At 48.0% G+C, this 14013-nt stretch overlaps 1 protein-coding gene across 1 annotated transcript in view; it reads right to left on the reverse strand.

Moving 5' to 3' along the window:
- Positions 1 to 12380, reverse strand: part of RYBP (RING1 and YY1 binding protein) — a 41955-nt gene extending 29575 nt beyond the window's left edge. The window contains exons 1-2 of the mRNA XM_059856821.1: positions 12222 to 12380; positions 11276 to 11401 (exon numbers count right to left, since the gene is read on the reverse strand). Of these exons, the coding sequence (XP_059712804.1) occupies positions 11276 to 11401; positions 12222 to 12253 (158 nt within the window). The 5' untranslated portion in view covers positions 12254 to 12380. The remainder of the gene's footprint in view (positions 1 to 11275; positions 11402 to 12221) is intronic.
- Positions 12381 to 14013: the final 1633 nt, after the last annotated feature.

The raw sequence follows: 14013 nt of genomic DNA on the forward strand, positions 1-14013 counted from the left end.
CCTGAGAACCATAACAGGTACATTATTACAGATCTTTTTCCATTACTTGCTTGACATGCTGGGCCATTGGCAGCACGAATGCTTCTTTCAGGCACAAGAAGCAAGACTGTCCTCATGTTTTACATCTTTGCAAGTGCACAGGCAGAACATGAAGGTGTGATCTCCCATGCACTCACAGAGCAGGTATGCAGCACACGGGCATGATATTCTACCCATGTTCTGCTTGGCATTGATTTTTCTATCAATTTGTTAACTCGTAATTGGGAAAAAAACCATCCCCTTCATAGAGACAGAACAGCTTTTCCTCACCAGAAAGTTTCACTGGTGCTTTTTTGAATGCTGATTCAGGTGTCTCAGCCCAGCAGTGTAAACTCCTGGCATGCACTTGTATGTTCCCAGCTGATGGAAGCCAGGATCCTCAAGGAACCCTTCAGAGGTTCTGAATGCAAATGTGTGGTCCCAGCTGGCAGAGGTGCTGCCAAACTGTCACTGCCCATAAGTCATCTAATGAAGCTCAACATTTCAGTTTGAGCTCTGCTCTTCCAGCCCATCCCTGTGGACAGCCCCACAGTCCCATGGATGCATGTCTCAGATGCATCAGATCTTCTTGACCTCAGAAGTTAAGCAACTTACAACTAACTTGACTCACATCTAGCAATAAGTACTCCTAATTAATGACTCTTAATTGCTGCCAGAGCCCTGTGTTCCCACATCCATGACAAAGCATGCTCTGCTAACCCCTATGTAAAACTGCACAACTCTGACAACACCATGCCTTTAGTACCACAGCTGAGCCATTCCTCTTCAGGAGCAAAGACATCCCTGTACACAAGAGAAAAGAAGTGTACAAAATTACCCACCACACCATTCCAGCAGCTCAGCATCACTTGCTCTCTGGCTCCCCTTGCTCTTTTTTTTAAACCATTATCTATACAGTTCAGAGAAAAGAAGATAAACACTGTTTGTTAAGCCTGACTTCACATGCAGTTTTTGAGAAGACATTTCAGAACCTAAAGTGCTTCCCAAAAAGAACTTTACCTCCTACAATCTGTATGTGGACTTCACAGTGCATTTACTTTACAGACAGGTAAATGTATGCAGGTGAGTTACCTAAATGTCCAGATTCACAGCAAGTTAAAGCTTTTTTCCCCAGAAAAAAGTCATGTCCAAGTTACCAGGCCCCTGCTCACAGTGCTGGAGGGTACAGAAACCACCCACCAGCCACTCAGAACAACCCTGTCCTCCCAACATTTCCAGCTTCCATATGTTCCCTGTTGGAACTGACCATCTCTGCATACACATTCTGCTTACACAAGGTTTGCAGCCTTGTATCCCATAACAGAAGCATTCCTGCCCACCTTGAGGGAAGTCCATGCTCGCTCCTGATGGGATCACTGCTGTGGCTCCCAAGAGCCCAGAAGGAGCAAAGCAGCCAAGGAGGAACAGCAGTTTGCAGGTTAACTCACCCTCCCTGGGCAAAGCTGGATGATGCTCAGCACACCAAGCTACCTTGAACCCAGCTCAGTGCTGCTGCCACACACCAGCACAGCCCCAGCTGTCCCTGGAGAAGCCACCCTCCCTCACTGCCTCGTGCTCTGCCTTTTGCTCTGACAGAAACCCAGCACCACCAGACTGCTGCAGTAACTTCTGCTACCCAAGGACTTCCCTTTCAACACCTCTCCTCCAATTAAGACCCACTGCCCTTCAAATCAGCCAGCTGCCTGCCTCTTCTATAGTCAAGCTACTTGTGTGTAAAACCAGTAAGACACACACAAGTCCCCCAGAATAATTCACCATTTTTACGTGTTGCAGGTTTACAGATTGCTAAGACTATGCTGAATCACAAGCATTTCCTAAAGCTTATTAAATATTTCTGTTAAATTGATCCACACCCATAGATAACAAATGAAAATGGTTTTATTTCTCCTCAAGGCACCTGCACTAACGGAGCAATGGCAGCAAACAGGCACCAACCAGCTCCCTGGCCCTATTAGCATTACAGAGGAAAGCCTCCCCTTCTGCTGCTAATGATGTGCTCTACCCTGTATCCCCAGGAGACAAATGACTGCACTGGCTGATTGACTCCATCACAGGGCCATCATCCATCAATGTATTGCCTCTCTTATTGAAATCTCATCTCAAGAAGAGAAAGTGCTCTGCGCCACTTCCGAAAAAAACAGTGAAAGCACTTTCAGAATAAGAGCTCCAAGATATATAATGAGAGCCAAATATTTCAGCAGAGACACACATTTCCAGCAACCTGAACAGATCAGCATGCTTTGTCCACCCAGGACAAGTAAGATTTATGTCCTTCTGCTAAACTAGATCCTTTTTCTTTTTAATTAAACAAAGGAATGAAACACGTACCATAGACATCAATTTCTTGATCAAATTATAACACAGACAGTGAATATAATCATACAGATTAAAAATGGCATCCTGAGGATATTTAACTAGCTGACTTGCTAAAGGGTGAATTCCAGCATGTCTTACACAGGCTGAAATCACATTAACATCATACAAGCCCCACTGTCACCTGCAAACAGAAGTGAAAAAAAAAAATAAATCCTCCTATGTATTTATTTACTACATAGATAACAAAAAAAACCCCAAAACAAAACCAAAAAACAACAACAAAAAAACCCCAGCCATTCTATTCCATTAATAAATACCCCAATAATGTATAAAACACTGCACATATGAGACTGGGGTGCAGGGAGTAACCCACACTCTCCACTCATTGGGGGCAGTTTTCTGATCAACTTTACACCACTGAAGCCACCAAATCCCAGCAGTTCTGCATCCTCTGTCTCCCTCCCCAAATCAACCACGTGAAGCTGCACATGAATTACCCAGACACATTTCCACGTGTATAAAAATAATTTAGTTAAGATAAAATATTTTAGATTATGATCAGTCTCACTTCTGTCTACTCAAAAATATAAATCTGAAGAAGACAGCTTTATCTCAGGCAAGATATTTCGTCTCACTTAGCACCTCTGCATGTTACAAACAATTCATTATAACTCTGAAATCCCCATAAACAATCTGCTCGAGAAAACATGTCTAAACATTTATTCCTTGTTTAGCCCTAAACAAAATCCAAAACTGACTTGTTTTGCTTCCATTTTATTTAAAAACCACCAATCTGGTAAGATCCTAAAACTAAAGTTTTTGGAACTTCTAAACAGAGAATTACAGAAGGGCCTGGGTTTGAAGGGATTCTAAAGATCACCTTGTTCCAACCACTCTGCCATGGGCAGGGACACCTTCCACTATCCCAGGCTGCTCCAAGCCCCATCCAGCCTGGTCTGGAACAGTTCCAGGGGTGGGGTAGCCACAGCTTCTCTGGGCAACCTGTGCTAGGGCCTCACCACCCCCACCATGAAGAATTTCTTCCTAATACCTAATCTAACCCTGCCCTCTGACCAGTTTGAAGCCATTCCCCTTGTCCTGTCCCTTCACACCCTTGCAAAAATTCCCTCTCCAAATTTTCAGTACCTCGATCCTTGTGCCATAAGGGTGTGCTCCACAATCCCAAGCCAGTGTCTTCTAAAGACCACATACAGTTCAATTCAGGTCTCCTGGTTTCATGCTCCATATTTTAGATCCCTACAAGCCCTTTTCCCTGTGAATTTCCAGTATTATGTACTTTGAACTTCCAGAAACATGGAGAGAACTTCAGGAATAAAATATTTTCAAAGCAACACCCAGTTTTAAGCAATGAATTTTGGGAGAACTTGAGATTCACATGATTTGGAATACAATGAGTTACTGAACAGTCAAACAAAACCCAGTGGGCCAGCAAAGAGAAGTGATGCTGTTCTCTCTCACTTATATTTAAGCCAGTTAGAATTACAATCTTTCCCATGTTTAACAGGCAGCGATTTTTCTGGTGTACCAATTAGCACTTTGCTACAAAGAACATGCTCCTAATTAATAGCTGGTTTATGGGAAGAGCAATGTTAAGGATCTGGTGTACCTCCAGATGCACCAAAAAAGTGCAAAAGGAGCTCTGCTTGATGTAAAGGAAATCTGTCTGCACAAAGAGACAATCAATGTATTTAGCATATGTCAGCTGTAAAAGGAACTTACATAAACGTAATGGAGGCATTTCCACATTATTTCTGTTGTATCCTGTAATCCTGGACATCTGCTTAGGGTAGCATGGATGGGCGACTCAGTGTTCCTTGTATTTTTTTGCTTTGTCCTTAACATAAAATGGCAATAAGGGAAATCTGCCCTTACCTGAAACAACTTTAAATAAACACTCAAACACTCCTGTAAGACCCTTCCCTCTGGAAATGGCCAAATTTCTCCTTTTACCTTGTGAAGAAACAGCCCAGTGCAAAGAGACAAAGTACAGCTGCAAGACACAGCCACAGAGAGATTTTGTATGAATCCTGTTTCAGGTCAGAGCTACGCATAACAAAACTCCAGCACACCTTGCAAGTGACCTACATTACAGGACTGGAACCCACTAACCTACAGAACCACCTGAAATCCCACAAAATAGGTCAGTGGGTTTCCTCCAAAGAAGAATTCCCCAGACAAGGAGAGATGCACATGAAATAAAGGACAAGCAGAGCACATGCTTTGCCAGACGCAGGAGCCGTGTGTCTCACTCTGCTGCCATGTTCCTGCAGACAGCAGGACTCCACAGAAGGGCTGTGAACTTCTGTGTTCCTCACCAAGGGACCCTGGAAGGACCTGTCTGTTGTTCAAGAACAGTGGAGCAGGAAGAAAAGGAGCAGGGCCACAGCAAGGAACAGTAAGCCTACCAATAACGCAAAGCAGCTGGAGTACGAGTGACACCTGATTCAAGATCAGCTGTGAACTCGCCTGGAGTTATGGCAGGGGTACCCAAGTTACAGCACAAAAGCCAGGTGTAGCCAGCCAAAACAACCCATCCAGCCCACAGCACACTCCTTGTCTCCTCTCACCCCTCATGAGGGTCTTGGGTCTCATGAATTTTCTTCAGGGACCTAAAAATTCAGCCAAAACAGAGTCCCAGAGTGCTGCATGTGCTGGGGAACACCAATGCTAAGCACAGGACACTCAGCCAGGATGCCACAGGAGCAGAGGATGGCCACAGGGAACCACACTTTGCATCCACCACTTCCCTCCTCTCAACTATCACTCTGGGCAATACTGCACACTGTCTTATTTCCAGTTCAACCAATTCCTCTTACCAGACAAACCCCACATCAGGGTGCAAACACACCCACCAGCGCTGCAAGGCAGCAGCAGCTGATGGGAACATGAAACAATCAGGGCAATTAAGAAAGGCATGCAGAGAAAGTTGCTCTGCATTCCTCTGCCTACCAGTTCCCCACAAGGACCTGTTGGGAGCCAGGGGTCAGCATCCCAGTGGACTCCACGTCTGTTCACAGCAATAAAAGAGAGCTGCATGCCCTCTCCTCCTACACGCACATACACACTTTGATTTAGATTCCCATCTCCCAGAAAAGCAGCCTATGGAGAAAGGGAAAAATGAATAATATCCACACTGCATATTATCAGTGATGTATTAACACACTCAGTGTCGCAGTTTATCCATTAGATCTTCAGAGAGTCTCCACAAGAAATCAGAGATTAAACCCTACCACCCACAATTAACCTAAACGTACTCTACATAAATATTATCAACACCCCTTTTTCATGCTGAAGATTTTATTATTTATTTTAACCAAAAGATCTTTTTATCCTAATAAAAGAAGGAAAACAACCAGGTATAGCTATTGTTACTTAGTAGGACATTCAGAAAAAAAAGCATTAGAAGCAAAGTGAGTCACGGGAGCCACCATACTCCCTATTGAATTTGCCACCCACAGCTTCTCAGGTACCCAAATCTGACAACCATAGCAAAGGGGTATTGCCTTGGTGCTGCACGTCAACACTGAGGATTCTCCCTGCTGAGAATGATTTCCCAGAGGTGCTGAGATCTAAGAGAAATCCTGGGGTGATGGTAATGAGATCATTAATCAGAGCCAAACAGCGCAAAGAGCAAATCAGGACACAACTCTCACTTCTTTCTAACAGCCAAAGTACAAGACACAGATCTTATGCCAGGGTTATGCTTGCACCAGGCTGACAGATAATAGCTGATCTGAAGCTGAACAGCTTCATCTGCTCAGCTGAAGACTCACAGACTAACTCCAAGCTAGTTTAAAAAATAAGTGTAGCATGAATCTGTACCAGAAGTCAGCTCATAATGGATCAATACTCCAAGCCATGTGGCTGAGATACATGTGGTTCTGCAATACAAGTCACAGATTCAAACTTGGTGTGCTGTCAAACCACAGCCCCAGAATTCAGGGTTTGCTGTGAACCATCAGCATTGTCTGCTTGTCAGATGGTGTTTGCTCCTGCCCTTGGCTCCTTTGCCCTGGTGGGTTTGCCAGACCTAGCAGCAGCACTCCCCAAATCCACAAAGTAACAGCCACTTGCTTTTAGGCAGTGCTGGTGAATGAGAGATGAGACAAAAAGGATCTCAAGAACTCCTGGCACGTGGGCAAACATTTTGCAAATAGGTACTCTGCATTCCAGCACTCAGCAGTACCCAGACAGAGTTACACTGCACCCACCCCTACCCCCAGAGCAGTCCCTGAGGGGACACATCCTCAGGATGTGGATGCTCCAGTGGAACACTGCCACAACTCCAGTACAGCCAATGCCTCACTCCTGCTAATCCAGCAGCCATTTAAATTCAGCAATCAACAGGAAAAACAGGGATAATTTAACAATAGATTTAAACAGCCAAATAGAAAAACAAATATTCCAGGGTAAAAGCACAAACATTCATGCCACAACAGCTTTTTTTAAACAAGTTACATATTCCATTTTTATTGAAATTAGCCCATCTCAAGGCCAGCTATGATGCTAAATAAAACCCACCTTTATGCAAATGAAAGCTAACTAACTTGAGAGAACCAAATTAAACCACTTGGCTTCCAACCTACACCACAGCCATACATCACTACAAGAGTTTTCAGAACAGTCCTGCAAACACATGGCAAATAAGCAGGGCACATATTATTTATATGAAGGTCAGGATCATAAGCCTGATTCCTCATTCCAGGAATAGCAGGACTATCTGGTGCCTATTCTGGTCAGCCCAGTTTGGATGCAGAAGAAAATACTTTTCCATGGTGGCATGGACCATCCTTCAAGGTGGTAGTTCAGATCCTGCAAACATGAAAATTTTCTGCAGAACTAAAGGGAAACAAAGGCCAGTATCTGACACATCTGTTCCATACAAGAGAATTCCATTTATAAATATAAAGAGTGTTAGCTCAGCCTCCCCTCAAAAATAAGGATGGCAAGAAGGTGAAGCACTAGAATCATCAGTCCTTGGGCACTCCACAATGAAGTGTACATTCACATCACTTGATGTAAACTCCAAACCCGGCACTTCAAGCATACAGGTATTAGCAACAAATAAAACAGAAATGCTTGCTCAATTTATACTTGCAGAGAGGACACACATATTTCAACTCAATTTTGTAGTAAAAGCTCCCATTGTTTTGTTAATTTGCATATCAGACATCCATTTGTTGCTTTCACATTTTCCACTGACTTTAAGTGCATTTCTCTGTACTCAAGGCACATTCATGATAAGAGGACGTGGAGTTTGGAAAAGAAAATCATTCATCCCAAATTTAGAGAAAAATTAACATCAGAGAAGCTCCACCACATGACACCACTTGCCTATTCATCCAAAAAGAGTTTCAAAAACCAGTTTCCCTGAAATCATAAGGAGGGGAGCAAATATTCACCTTCACAATGAAGTCTGAAAACAATCCCATGTAGAAAAACTTACAACCCTGCCTGGGAGGAGAGAGGAAGTTACAAGAGGTGTACAGGAACAGAATATAAGTAAACTATCAGAGAACCAAAGGAGAAGAGGAGCAAGAATGCCACTAAGAAAAACAAACAGAAACAGAGAGCCATCACCTACCCCCAAATAGGAACTAACAGGAAATTCGAGGCCAAATCCTGCCCTCACATTCTTAGGAAATCCAAAGTAAACTTTCCTTCCGTGTTTGAAGAAGTAATAGATATTGGAAAGGAACCTGCATCTGTGGAGAAAACTTCCTGGCAGTTCCAGTCTTCTCCTGAGTGCAGGAGCTGGTGTTGCTACACCAGAGCAAACCGCCAGAAGAGCCTCAGGACACAAGTGAAAGTGGTGACCAGCACTGGTTCCCTGTGCTGTGACACCAATAAAAATCTCCAGGAGAGGAATAGGGCACTGTAGCCCCAGCAAACAGCTCCCCACTGCTCCCTCTGCAGCCAGCTAAATCATCATCTCACCCAGCTGAGCTCTGTGCTGAACAGAGCTGGTGTCTTTGCCATTATCCTCACAGAAGGGAAACAGTAAAAAACCTCATCATACTTGCCTAAATAGAAAGTAATAAAAGTTTAACCATAAAATAGCAAGAATCCAGGTGAGAAAAGGAAGTTAGTGACATACTGTAACAAATCCAGTATTCAAGTGCTAGAGGTTTAGTATAATCTTTGCACAACAATTCTTCAGAGATGGATTTGACCTAATTTTTAATTAAAAGTGCACCTGAAATATTTATAAACAGCTCCTTGAAAAAAAAACAGTCGAGTGCAATTTAACTGTTTAGCCTCTACAACGATTTTGACTTGGCAGCTCAGCTCTAAAACTCACTGTTGTTTGAAGCTCCTTTTACGAGATCCTAGGGAAAAGAGATAGTTGGATCTGAGAAGATAAAACTTCTAACTGCTGCCAGCCACCTCTCCCACACGCCAACAGATTATATTGAGTCTGAAAAAATATACACACGGTGAGAATTAGCTCAGGGCCTCACCAGTTCTTAAATAAGAGAATATTTATCAGCCAAAGTAAATTCCACAACAAATAACTGGCTTCACAGCAGAGGGAAGGGGGAAGTAGGTCATACCAGATCTTAAAAAAACCCCTGGGCATGCTGTGATTGCACACAATAATTTGATGAAAAACAGTTGCCTCACCATGTCTTTCACTACTTGGTTGAGTTTTTTTTTAAAGTGAGTTTGATAAATTTCCGTAAGTGTTACTGAAGTAAGTCACAATGAAGCAAGGCAGTTTTAACTGTGGAAAAGTGTCATCAACTTGTCAAATTGCAACTTAAAAGTCAAGCTCGTCAGACACCTTATATTTCAAGTAATAAATTATCAATCATTACTCATTAAGTATCTTTACATCAGTCATTTATTTTAAAAATGCTGAATAGTTTCCAAGCACTGACTCGTACATCACATACTATAAAATTCAAAGTAACACCACAAATAGCTCTGACCTACCAGAACTTCCCAGTACACAATGCTCTCTCACAACACTCAATCACTCCTGCTTTCTGTTATATTTATTCATAAATTATACAAATATGCAAGAAGACATGATGGGCCATTGAATATTTTAAATACTTTCTCAAATTCTACAAACAAAAGCCATTTTAAAAGCAGCAAAAATGAATAGAAAGCTGATGAATTAAATGAATTAAAATTAGAAGCCATTCATAAGGGTCCATTAAAAGCTAAACAGAATTACAATGTTCTAGACCCGAGGATCACATCTGCAAGTAAGGCTACAGCTCTTAACCTGAAATCATCGACTGCTATTGCTCTTAATGGCCCTTTAAAAGACAAACCATCCCACTACTGCAACAAACAGTTTGAAAATTATCTCTCAAAAAAATAAAAATGCGAAGGCTTGTGAGAGCAGGCTGCTGCTCTCCAAATGAACAGCAGCATGGTGGCCAATGAAAATAATAGTGTCTGATACAGGATAGATCCCATCTGGGCTCCTGCATTTCATCAGGGCTCTGCTCCCACTGACACCCAGGCACTGATGTGACAATGGGAGCGTGTGAGGACTGCATGGTCACGCTCCGGAGGAGCAACTCAGGACCAGGCGACTCCAGGAGCAACACGTTCCACCTGAGCCTACCGGGAAGCCAAGGAAGCAGAAACCCACAGGAATCAAACGTGCTGGGAAGGTTCAGCTGCACGACTAAATAAGAGCGAACGAGACAAGAATCAGCTCCAGGTGCACACAGAACACTGCTGTCCCAAAGCTCCACCTAACTCAATGCTCTAACCATGCTATCTAGTGGTTTAAGTTCAACACCTCTGTACGTGCTGTAAAAAGCACAGATACCTGTAGCTGATGTGCATCACAAAACGCAGAGCAAAGCACTTCAGCGCTCTGTTACTGTAACTCAGAGAGTTTCAATGGCCCGAAAACATGCTCCCCATTAAATATGTAGGCACTTCACATTGTCTAAAGCACAGTGCGAACAATAACAATCCAACACGCTTTCACCTCCTTTGTCAATCAAGCCAAGACAGCCAAGTCATGCAAACAGCCTGCTGATGAGAGCACCTCAATACACAGCTGCACTCAAGGAAAACGACGCCTCTCACAATGGAAACCTCACAGACTATTTCTTTGGCAGAGCACTGCAATGGGAACTCAAATTTGGAAGGTACAATATGAAGAAAATCAGAAATCAAGATGGTAGAACAAATCACAAAAAGAAAGGAAAAGCACAGCACCACATGCCTGCTTTAGCAACGACTGATACTGCCAGGACAAACTTTCCGAACTCTCTAACTGAGAAATAGCAAGTTTGGGGGCTTTTTTGAGATTAAATTAACTACTGCATGTCAGACTCACCACCTCACAAAGACCTCCACAGTTTCACAGAGCAAGGCAATCAGAGAGACCTGACAGCTAAAGCTTTCAAAAACCCGCACCATTCCCACACTGAGCACAAAGCCGATTCCTTTCTGATGACAACAGTCACCGAGATCAACATCTCAGGGAGAGAGTTGTTCTCACGGCATCTTTAGTTTTAGCCGCTTCCTTTCTCACTCCCTAATCCTAAATCAGTTGTACTCCTGCAGAGAACACAGGTAAACCTCCACCCAAACCATAAAAAAAACCATCTGACCCAAACCGAGTCAGAGCACTTCTGGCTGGCTGTGCATCTCCAAAAGGTTCTCTGTACACCAGCAACAAGAACAAAAAAAAGCACAGAACAAAAAGATTCAGGTTGCTGCCACATCCATGAAACATGTCTTCCAGCTCCAATCAAACGCTTGAAACAGAATTTTTAAAATCCGCAAGCTTTTGAACAGGGACAGAAGGGACCGCATCGGGGGAGAGAGGGGATGCAACCAGCCGATATCCAGGCAACAGAGAAAAAAAATCAACAAGTCGGCGCAGCCCAGCGCGGAGCACGAGCACAAGGTGCGGACATACCTTGTGGAGGTGCCTTTCCTGACATCGCAGATGCTGCATTTGAAGGCTTCGGCGCTGTTCCTGAAGGTGCACACGCTACAATCCCAAAAGCCTTCGTCGGCTGCAGGTTTGGCTTGCCTTTTCGGCCTTGAGGAGGGGGAGGGAGAGGGAAAGCGTGTGTGTGTACGTGTGTGTTTGGGGAGGAGGAGAGAGGCGGCAGGAGGAGGAGAGAGAGAGGAGGAGGAGGAGGAGAGAAAGAAAACACACACATGAGAAACCATGTTACAGAGCCCCGAAACCCAGCGCCTGCTCGCACCGCCGCCCTCCCGCGGGGCCGGGAACAGCCGACAAACCCCAGCCGGGGCCGGCCCCGGAGAGGTGCGGGGGGCGCCGAGCTCCGCCCCGGCCCCGCCGGGCCGAACCCGCCGGGCCGGGCCGCCCGCGTCCCCCCGCCCGCGGCGGGAGGGTGGGAGGGTGGGTGGGCGAGTTTGCGGGCTGGGAGGCGCGTTCCCTCCTCCACCTTGTTAAACCTCCCTTTGTCTGGGAGCGGCGAGTGCGCGGAGCGGGGAGTGCGAGCGAGCGGAGCCGCCATGGCTGCGCTCGCACCGCACCAGCCCTGGCACCGGCGGCAGGCTGGGAGACACCGGCACTCCTCCTCCTGCTGCCCTTCCACGCTCCCTCCATCTTAGGAGCCTCCCTCACTCTCTCCCCGCCCGCGGCCCCCCCTCCGCCCCGGCCCCCCGCGTACCTGGCGGGGCGGCGCGGGCTCGCCGCCCCCTCCCCGTTCGCTCCCTCCATCTTAGGCGCCCCTCGCCGCCTCCCCCCGCCGGGGCCGAGCACACGCCGGCGGCTGCCAGCCAGGGCCTACCCGCCGCCATCCCCTCGGCCGGGGCCGGGGCAGAGGCGGCCGCGCCGCGCTCCCTCCATCTTACCGCCTCTCCCCGCCCGCCCCCGCGCCCCCGCTCACCTGGTCGGGCTCTTCTTGTCGCCCATGACCATGGATCGGGGCCGCCCCTGCCCTGCGCACAAAGAAAGAGGCGAGGGGAGGGAGGGCGGGGGGACGGGGCTGCCTCCGTCCAGCAGGCTCCGGCTGCTGCGCACCCCGCGCCGCCGATCCTGCCGCTGCCAGGCTCCGCTCCGGACTAGCAGCGCAGCGCAGCCCGGCGCCCTCCCTCCTCCTCCTCCTCCTCCCTCTCTCCCTCCCCGCGCCGCGCCGCTCCGGCGGGCGGAGCTGCTGCCGCGCCGCGGCCAATGGGGGCGGCCCCGCCGCCGGCCCTGCCGGGGAGGGAGCGGGGGGGGAGCCGGGAGCGCCCCGGGAGCGCCCCCTGCGCCGCCCCGCCGGGTCCCACCCCCGCCCGCACGGAGCCCCCGCGGGCCGCTCCTCCCGCGCCGCGGCCCCTCCGCGCCGGGAGGGCTCGGGCTCCGCGCAGCCCGCGGGTGGCCCCTTCCCTTCCCGTCCCTGCCCCCTCGGAGGGTTCGTCGCCCGCCTGTCCCCCGGGGAGCGGGGCGGCCGCGGGCGGGACGCCGGCGCACGGGGGACGCGGCAGGCCGGCTCCGTGAGGGGAAGGGCGGCCAGAGCCGGCTCGCCCGCACGGTGGCTGCGCTGGGGGTGCCGGAGCGGCTGGGCAGAGGGAGACAACTCCTGCTGCGTGCCCTGACCTCGGGGACAGACTCCCGGTGCCCTCACGGATGCCTCGGCTGCCTCCTCCGTGAGTTGGCTTCAGGCTCGGGGTCAGGGCAGCGGCCCGCCCAGAGGCCAAGGTGTTTCAACAGCGCTGCTGTAGTGCTGCTTCCAGAAATGTTCCCGTCAGTCCCTCAGTGATCTATCGACTCCGCCAAGCACGAGCTGTGCTTCTGCAAAACTCCTGAGGTGGCAAAACGTGGCTTTCCTAAAAAGCGGCATTCTCAAAAAGTGGCGTTTCCCGAAAAGCAGCAGTCATGCCCTGAGATTCCCCACGGCCCCCTGGGGCCTGTGGAAGCGCTGGCAGGGCGGGCTGGGATGGTGACATGCCAAGCATGAGCTGTCAGTGGCTTTCTGAGCCCCTTTCACATAGGGCTGCTTCCTCTGCGGCAGCCAGAAGGGATGGGGGCCGTGAGCAGCTGAGGAAGGATGGCGCAAGGGGCGATGAGTGAAGGCTAAAAAGTTGGTACAGCCACACACAGCTTGCAGTGCAGGCATTCTTTCACTGTGCTTTTCACTGTGCTTTCCCACTCTCTCAGTGGTGACTAAGCCAGGCAAACATCTCCCATCAGTGAACAGCAAACTTCATCCCCAGGCAAGGCGCAGGGCAGACAGGAGGGACATGGGCTCCCCAGGGCTGTACCTGAGAGAGTGATGAGTGGGGCTGCAGGGAGAGCATGGAGACAGTCTGAGCAGAGTCCATCTATGGCTGCATACAAGGGGAAAACAATAAAATTATTGCTTGAAAGCAAACCAGTGTAAGTGGCTTAAAGGAGGATAGGCACCTACATGGCAGGAGGCAACATAACCATGTCCTGTGCATTAAAGCTTCAGCAATCTGAACTCACAAGCCACAGAGGGTTTTTCCCTCCAGCGATGCCCATTTTAACAGTCAAATCATGCTGACAGAATCACCCCCCATATTTAAGAGCTTCCTGTAATCCATTTACTCTACCCAGCCCCCCCATGCCCACCCAGGTAATTTAACCCTTCCTGTCACCTCCACCAACCACTTTAATTTCCAGACAGACTTCCACTGACTTTTTTCTTCACCACACAAGTTCCTGAACAATACAGC

This window comes from Haemorhous mexicanus, chromosome 11 (genome assembly GCF_027477595.1).
Source record: "Haemorhous mexicanus isolate bHaeMex1 chromosome 11, bHaeMex1.pri, whole genome shotgun sequence".
Taxonomy (NCBI): Eukaryota; Metazoa; Chordata; class Aves; order Passeriformes; family Fringillidae; genus Haemorhous; species Haemorhous mexicanus.